This window comes from Elaeis guineensis, chromosome 3 (genome assembly GCF_000442705.2).
Source record: "Elaeis guineensis isolate ETL-2024a chromosome 3, EG11, whole genome shotgun sequence".
Classification (NCBI taxonomy): Eukaryota; Viridiplantae; Streptophyta; class Magnoliopsida; order Arecales; family Arecaceae; genus Elaeis; species Elaeis guineensis.
In genome coordinates, this window is record NC_025995.2 from 20,725,059 (window position 1) to 20,734,390 (window position 9,332).

The 9,332-nt window shown below is 32.4% G+C and overlaps 1 protein-coding gene across 2 annotated transcripts; it reads right to left on the reverse strand.

The window, feature by feature from the left end:
• Positions 1-1,954: 1,954 nt before the first annotated feature.
• On the reverse strand, positions 1,955-3,036 carry LOC105042236 (uncharacterized). 2 transcript variants are annotated; one of them, XR_012139654.1, is made up of 4 exons: positions 2,630-3,036; positions 2,466-2,502; positions 2,196-2,349; positions 1,955-2,102 (listed from the first exon to the last, which is right to left on the reverse strand). XR_012139654.1 is itself a non-coding variant. In XM_029263689.2 (3 exons), exons 1-3 carry the CDS (start codon positions 2,852-2,854, stop codon positions 2,053-2,055), a joined length of 312 nt encoding a protein of 103 aa, XP_029119522.2. In that variant the 5' UTR covers positions 2,855-3,036; the 3' UTR covers positions 1,955-2,052. The 2 variants fall into 2 exon arrangements, 1 of the variants encoding a protein (XP_029119522.2); XM_029263689.2 differs by lacking the exon at positions 2,196-2,349.
• Between the last annotated feature and the right edge of the window lie 6,296 nt (positions 3,037-9,332).

Sequence of the window (9,332 nt, forward strand, 5' to 3'; positions counted from 1 at the left end):
TGATGGAGCTCCTTCAGTTTGGTTTGCCACATGCACATACACAAGCTATTATCAATAATTTAGGATTCACAAAATTAAGCATGCAGCTGCATATGCAGGAAAAAAAAAAAAAAAAGGTTCTGAAACTTATTAATACAGAATATCAAAAGAACATAAGAGGCACCAGAAATCAAGAAAATAACAACAACAAATACAGTTTTGCTAGAAAAATGGCTTTGATGTTGACCGCTAAGATGACCAAAATTGGGTGTATGTAATTAAGCAATATAACAGCGTGGAAAACTTCACTCAAGGCTATGATAAATGTGTCTAACGTCTAAAAAAGAGATTATGATGTGCAAGGTTTTTCTTTTTCCCTCAAATGAAATAATCAATATCAGCTTTGCATAAATATCTTAAGCTAGGGGATGTTATCTTCAACTGAAATCTCAGAACTCAAAAGAATCAGGTCAATCAGATTATTACATACTTCATAGAAAAGTAGAAAAAGAAAAGATCGAAAATATAAAACATGGAAACCTGAGTTCTAAAAAGACAGCACACAAGAAATGCAATCTTATTCTCTTAAAGGTAAATAATAGCAACAGTAAGTCATTTCAAATGAAAGTAGAATTATAAAATAATAAACGGTAAGAAAACACGCAGTTCACAAATTTTACTACCAGACCGTACTTCCATTCATCCCAAAGATCAGCTTATAATAATAATAATAATAATAATAATAAGATTGAAGTTTTCAGTTTGGACATATCTTTCCGGTGTGAACCACAAAACACTCAAATATGCGCGCACACGAGCGAGTGAGAGCGAAAGAGATCCTGATTCATAGAATTCCATCAGAAGTACTTGCTGTACGGAAATGAAACTCCAGAACGCTTCCAAATGACGTATAACTTGTTACGGAGATTACCATGAGAGCTTCGGATCAGCACTACATCACAAAGCATTTCAAATTTTCGGATCATCAACACGTTACGGAGATTACCATGAGAGCTTCGGATCAGCACTACATCACAAAGCATTTCAAATTTTCGGATATCAACATGACCCTTGACCGTCGTATGAGCTGAGGAGCCCATCTCCATACTGACCTGACCTACAAACAATAAAGGCTTTAGAAACATTCCAGCAACATTTTAAAATATATGTAAACCATTCCCATAAGCTTCTAGGAATGTTATTTATCCGTTCGATTTTTGAAACGTTATGCTAAATTATATCCTATGCGAGTTTTAGTCATATTATTTATCCGTCCCTATAGCTCTTTTGGAATATTTTTTAAGTATTTCCTTAGATTTCCAACAACGTTAACTAAATCTCCATTGATTTGATGGTAATGTATTAAGAACGTTTCCCATAATTAATAAAAATATTTTTCAAACTGTTCCTATAGCTCTTTAGGAATATTTTTCAAATGTTTCTTTAGAATTACCATAATGTTAATTAAATATCTCTATTGATTTGATGGTAGCATATTAAGAACGTTCCCAAAATTAATAGAGATATTTTTCTAACCATCTTTACAGCTCTTTAGGAATATTTTTCAAATATTTTCTTAGAGTTACAACAACATTAACTAAACGTCTCTATTCATTTGATGGTAACGGATCAAGAATGTTCCCCATAATTATAAAAATATTTTGTAATATTTTTAAAAATCTATAGGGATGTTAGGGATGTTTGTATCCATTTCATTGACCTTCATAGATATTTTGCAACACGTTCCTATATTACCTGTATATCAATAGCTTTTAAGATGTTTCTAAAATTCTATATATCAGTTTTGAATTTTCAATCGAATATAAAAATTTCTAACATTATATTCCATACATACAAATATTCAATTTTTCAACAAATAAGCATGGAGAAATATTAGATTTCAAATATTATAAAATATTAATTTCAAGAAATCTCCAAAAGACAAAGTTGTCTAGTCTATATCCAAATCCACCAATAGACCAAAATACATCCTTAAAATTTAAAAGTGCTCGAATGACATTATCTCACATGCTTACACATATGTCCAAATACATAGCAAAAAAGTTATAGCATTTAATGTTGATGTCTCCCCAAAAAGTTGTCATCACCCAAAAGATCTAAGCCTGCACAAAGATAATAATGAAAGATTTATTAGTTTTTCATTCAACAACTCATATTCAAATTCATCAAACATATCATTTGCACTTTGATCTCACCAAGTACTTTGTTAAGCATTTTTTACACAAGCCAAAATATTTACTATTTGTGTTTGTTGCTATTCATCAAACTAGAGTCAAAAAAATCATCAGATTGACTCAAAATCGGTGACTCATACATAACTTGGAAACTATTGTCGTATGTCAGGCAGCTCTGAAAAAGAGAAGTTTGATATTGTGTCATATTTAATGATATAAATGAAACAAAAATAAAAAAAGATGAAAAAAATAATTTTTATATATTACTATTAATAGCAAAAACTAACAAACCAGAAAATGGAGTTTCTGATTGAGAATTGACAGTCACCTAAAAGAATAGCAAACAACAAGTAACAATTAAATTAGAGACATAACACCGATAGTGTATAACTAATTAATCATGTTAGCCAACTTAAATAAAAAGAATATGAAAAGAAACTAATTCATTCACTTACCTCCATAGGATCACCTTCATAATCATTCGGTGCTTGTGTTTCATCATCATCAACTTCATTTGATTCATTTGATGGAGGGTTAACCCTTCCATGCAATAGGAAGTGAGCCATCATTTTTTCCATGTGTTGTAACCTCTCTTTCAAGCTTGCCATTTCTGTTAGCTGCCCTTCAACTACTTTCATCTTTTGTAACTTTGCTTGCATATCTGCACATTTTTTCTTCATAGATTTTCACTCTTCATGTGATATGCGAATGGTCTTTGAAGTCTCAATCACAGTTTACTTATAACCAGCCCCTCTTCCACGAGATAAGTCTGGTCGAGTTCTTAAGACGCGTGCATATATCTCATCTTTATGTAAAGGTCTCTCACCTTCTTGTGTGGGCTGGGATCCAAACTCCTTTAGCTTTTCTAGACTAGATCATTAACTATGTCAAGTAGATGCAGTCTTACATATACTTCCTGAAAATCTTACATATACTTTCTAAAAATCTTACATATACTTCCTTCGATTTTGGATCATAATATCCTGATGCATTCTTTTTTGTTCGATGCTCTGCCTCCCATACATCACAGGGATCAGCCATCTCACCAGTCTCAGGATCCATCTATCACATGTCCATAAGAAAAAATTAAGAGGCATAATTAAATATGTAAACTCAAATCTGATATAATATAATAACTTGAACAGCTTACCATTTCATACTCCTTTTGACAAAATGATTTTGACCCAATGGTTGATATGATTACTTGATTGGACCAACTTTTAGATACTTTTTCAGATTTGATATAAAAATTCTCTTTCTCATACTCTACAATGTATTTGTACCATAAGTTAGGTGCCATCCCTTCAGGAACTGCAGCTTGCCGCTCTTCAGCTGTTTCGAATAGTAAGTAATGCTCACGATAGAGCCTACACTTCCACCGATGAAAGCTTGAACCCATACTCCTAAAGCAATGATTGCAAAATTTTTCTTGCTTTACCTCTGGTGTATCAGGGGTCATGTCACCTTTTTCTTCCAAAGTTTTGAACTTCGGAGAACTTTCTGAACTAACCACAAAATATTTCTATAATGTAAACAAAAAACTTGTATAAATAGAAGAAACTTAAACGGAATGGTAAGCTTATTCAAACAAACATAATGGTGTAAAAAAATAAAACAATAAAGCAATATAATTAAAGATATAGACTTCTTCTTACCATGATTTCTGTCCACATCATATCCTCTTTCCCTTTCTTAACAGACAACCAGACCCTAATTGGAGCACGAGTATAATCTCTCACAATTTTGCCAAGGTAGTTGCCCAAGTACTTCGCATTCTTTCCTACGGGAGCAGTAAAGTCTTCCGATGGTATTGTTACCATTAGTTTGTTCTCACCTCCATTTGTTATTAAGTTCAAATTAATTGCCTTGTAAGTATCATATTTAGACTTCTTTTTCTGAGATGTGCACTGGTTGGCCAGCTCTGGCTCCTGTAATTTCTAACCCTTTGAGTTTAGAAAGTTGAAAACTAAAGAATAAATGAACCATGAATGCAGAATATAAAGTTGATCTCAAATCTCACTTTGCTGCCACATACTCAATAACTCAAATTATTATATCATATAAAGATATGTATATATATATATATATATTTAACAAAAAAAATATAGATTATTAACTTTGTCTCTTCATTGCAGTAGAATATGTAAAGTCAAGTACCTGTGTGCTAGATGTGTGTCCAGTTGGAACTTGAGATAGTGGCTGCACAGTAGAAGTTTGACCTTCCGATCTAAATGTAATGCCATGTTGTCTTGTTGACCTCCATATGCTATCTTGTTGTCTTACTACTATATCATCGTCGTCCTGTAAGGCCATAGGAATAGTACATAGAATGCCTTTACGTTTTGGAGCCATTTCTATAACAAGAGATAAAGATATAAAATTAGTTAAATCCAAAGGCATAAAATGATATAAATTTTTATGATTCTTTAGTTGAATACTTGTTATATAATGGACAAGCAAAGATATAAAATTAGTATAAGATTTCATAATTACACACCTATTTAAACTAATCAAAAAAAATTGTAATAAATTTATTCTGATTTTATAAGGCATATTTCAGTTTCAGCTTGATAATGGTTGTCTGCATCCTCCATCCCAATTTCATTATTATCATCAGATATGTTATCTTCAAATTTAGAAGGACGAGGAATACGATCTTCAATCTCTTTGGCTAGTGAAAATGACACTTCCTCACTAGCAATGTCATCCCTACTAAGTGTGCCAATATTATCATCTTTATCTAATGATTGATTGATGTGTCCAGCATCTACACCCTCTTCTTGATAGGCCTCCTCAATCTTTGCGTTGTCAGTATTTATGTTATTTCCACTCAAAGGAATATTGTGGACATTCCTTGATTTTGTTTTCATTACAACTGCCCAATTAGAATCGATAGGATCTGAAATATAAAATATTTATTCTCCTTGCTGAACCAAGATAAATAGATCAGTTGTATTTAAACACTTATTGACATTAACATTTATAATCCCAAACTGATCAACTTTATATCCGGACCCTAGATGTTGGACATCATACCACTCACACTTAAAAAGATATATATATTTTGATTCAAGATAAGTCAGCTCCTAAATCTCATCAATAACTCCATAATATTCTTTTTCTATAGAATTATTCTCTCTCCTATAAAGTACTCCTGAACTTTGAGATCCCATGCTTTGATCCCTTGAAAATGTATGAAAACGATAATCATTGATATCAAACCCATGGTACATCTTGGAAGTAAATGATGGACCCGAAGCCAAAGATAAAAGATCATCGGAGATATCAGCTTGTCGATGTAATTCATCAACCTGAGAAACATTATATTTTAATAGTTAGGTTGGTGCATCTACTGAAATCTAGCACTTAAAACTTATCCCTTCAATACTTACATGGTTATGAAACCAATCAGGAAATTCAGCATTATATCTTTTCATAAATTGAGGATGACTCATGCTCGACAACGTGCTTTTAAATAATCTATGTACAAATCAACAAACATATAAATTTCACTATACTGGTTACAACATATCATCAATTTAAAAAATTAAGTATTTGAAAAATATGATTGATAAAAAACTTACTCAATGAAGCTATTAATGCCAACAGTGTTGTTTAGCACATATAATTGCACCTTATGCCACTCATCATATGTTAAAGTCTTGAATTTTGCAGCTCCTACTAGATTTCCTAGTGAAGAAAATATTTCTGAGGCATGGCAAGAATGATCATTACTATTATCATTGTATCTATAAGGACGATTGAACTTAGTCTCGATGTCCTTCAATTACATTGAGCAGAATGTCAAACATTCATCAGCAATATATGATTCTGCAATCGATCCCTCTGGTCGTGCTTTATTTCTCACCATCAACTTCAAGTTCCTCGTATACCTTTCAATGGGATACATCAATCTATATTGTACAGGTCCATATACTTTCGCCTCTTCAGCAAGATGTACCACTAAATGTACCATCACATCAAAAAATGAAGAAAATACCATTTCGAGCTTACAAAGTGTTAAGACAATTTCATTCTAAAGACGATCATGATCATCTAAACTTAATGTCTTCGAGCATAAATCTTTAAAGAAAAAGCTTAATGTAATGAGAGGTTCACAAACTTCTTTCGGTAGAAAATTTCTTACTGCAAGTGGTAATAATCGCTATATAAACACATGACAATCATGACTCTTCATACCAAAAATCTTTCGCTCCTTTTCATTCACACATCTACTTAATTTGGAAACAAACCCATCAGGTGTTTTGAGGCCCGTTAACATCCTATAAATAGCTGCTTGCTCTTTATTAGATAGACAATATCGTGCTGCAGGCATATATACCTTATCTCCTCTTGTAATAGGATGTAATTCAGGTCTGATACCCATTTCAACTAGATCAAAACGGCTACTCAATGTATCCTTTGTCTTCTCAGCAATGTTCATTATTGTCCCCATAATATTCTCACAAATATTTTTTTCGATATGCATTATATCAAGGTTATGACGAATTAACAAATTCTTCCAATACGGTAACTCAAAAAGAACACTCTTCTTCCTCCAATTAAAAATAGTATTGGATTTGTTGTATCTAGCCTTCACATTCTTCCCAAAAGGGCATTGATTTAGATTTTCTAGCATCTCTAAAATCTCTACACCAGACAATGGTTTAGGCTTATCCCTTTTCTCAATAGTTCCGTTGAAATGAGCTGCATCCTTGCGCCACTTATGGCCTTGTGGCAGGAACCTTTTATATCCCATGTAACATATTTTTCGTGTCCCATACAAACGTCGACTACATGTATCTTTATGGCATATTGGACATGCCATATATCCTTTAGTAGACCAACCAGATAAATCTCATGCTAGAAAGTCATTTATCGTCCATATTACAGTTGCATGCAAACTGAAGTTATTCTTTGTATAAGCATCAAATGTTTCAACTCCATTTACCCACAAATCAACCAAATCCTTAATCAGAGGTTTTAAAAACACATCAATGCTCGCTCTTAGGCTATGTGGTCCTGGTATTAACAATGAGAGAAAAATGTAAGGTTGTTTCAAACATAACCATGGAGGAAGATTGTATGGAACAAGAATTACAAGCCAAATGCTATACTGAGAACTCATTTGTCCAAATTGATTGAACCCATCTGTTGCCATACGCAATCGAATATTACACGGATCTCTTACAAATTCAACATATTTATTATCAAAAGATTTTCAAGCTAGTGTATCAGTTGGATATCTTATTTCTCCATCATCTACTCTTTTATTATAGTGCCACCTCATCTGTTCTGCAATCTCAGATGACATGTACAACCTTTGTAATCTTGGCTTGATTGGAAAATATCTTAGCACCTTGTGTGGAATATTTTTTCTTACAGTTGTTTCAACACTGTCCTTCCATCTAGATGATCCGCAAACAAGGCAACACTGTGCATCAATCAATGACTCCCAATAGACAACACAATTGTATTTGCATATGTCATACTTAACATATGTTAATCCTAAATCAGACACATACTTTTGACAACTGTAAAAGGAATTAGGAATATCCTTCTTAGCACTTGGAATTAACTCTCCCAAAAAATCAACTAATGCATCAAATGATGCATTACTCCATCGATACATTGGTTTTAGGTGGAGAAGCTTCATAGTAGCAGCTAATCTTGATAATCCAGATTCTAAAAATAACTTTTCTTATGCATCATGCAATAATTTTGAGAAAGAAGTGTCCATCCCAACACCTCCTTCAGTTTCACATGTCTCAATCCCTTTAGTTTGAACACTTTCAACCATTTCAGCTGCAGTCCAAATATCATTAACCAATCCAATCATATCATCAGATTGAGAAGCATCTAATGGATCTTCCCTTTGATGCCGACCAATGACATTTGGAGCTTCCCCATGAAATGTCCATGTTGTATAATCATGAATTATTCCATGCTTCAACAAATGGAACTTAACATCCTTCTTATTCAAATACTTATGATTTTTGTACTTGATGCAAGGACATAGAATCTTACCACTCTCAGCAGAACATTCAAAAGCATAGTTCAAAAACTCTTCCATTCCTACTTTATATTCATCAGATAGCCTATTACGTATTGGCATCCAACTTTTATTAGATGCCATTACTTATGTAAAATGTCAAGCATTGATAAATATTAAAAATAAGATGGGGATGCACGGCCTAATTTTGTAAGGATTATAATGGAATTAGAAATAGCAGAATAAGAATAGCAAAGGTAAGGATTATGGTGGCAAAAACAGTGCATAATTATTGTGATAATGAAAGCTAGAATGATACGGCAAAGAAAGCAAATAATGACAATACAATCATAGACCAATGAATTCAAGTAATAAATCAGAAACTTGATCAAAATGTTGATTTGGTATAACACCAAATCGAGGCAAACAAACCACATAAGAAGAACAAGTCCATTTAGATAAGAAAAAAATGTCAAGTTGATGCATTGCCTGCTTGACAGTCAAAAGATCTTTGACCATTCACATTTAGTAAAATAATGTGTATTGCCTGTGGAATGCTGTACTTGCATGTATTATTATATATTTTTATGGAGTTTAAAATGCAGTATAACCAAGGATTTCTGAGGATTGAACTATGAGAATAATGGTGTCATGCATCCCAAATAATTATGCGAGTTGTAATTTCTGTGCCAAACTTTTTTGATCTAATATTATCTATCACTTAGCCACTTCCAATTAGCAAGGATGAACTTGGTTTGAGTTGCCTTGCAATTATTATTTAAAAATATATATGATTATTATTCAAAACTATGTAGAACACCCACCATATAACCATCATGATGGAACAGAAAACAACTGGATATTTTAAAGATGATAATTGAAAAGAGACACTTTCTATCACAGATTTTTTTTTTTTCGGTATGTGGAAGTTCACTTGTTTCTCTCAGACCTTTTAGTTTAAGGACATTCTACCTATTTTGAATTGAAAATAATGAGTATATATCAAACTTTACACTTGAATAGTTTTACCATTTCATTTGTTTTTCATTTTTTTTGTTTTTTTAAGTAGATTGCTCTTCTTTGATAAATTTGAACAATTACTATTTCTAAAAAAATTAATTTAAACAATTATATATTAAGAAAGCACTAGTATGTCAAGTCTATTT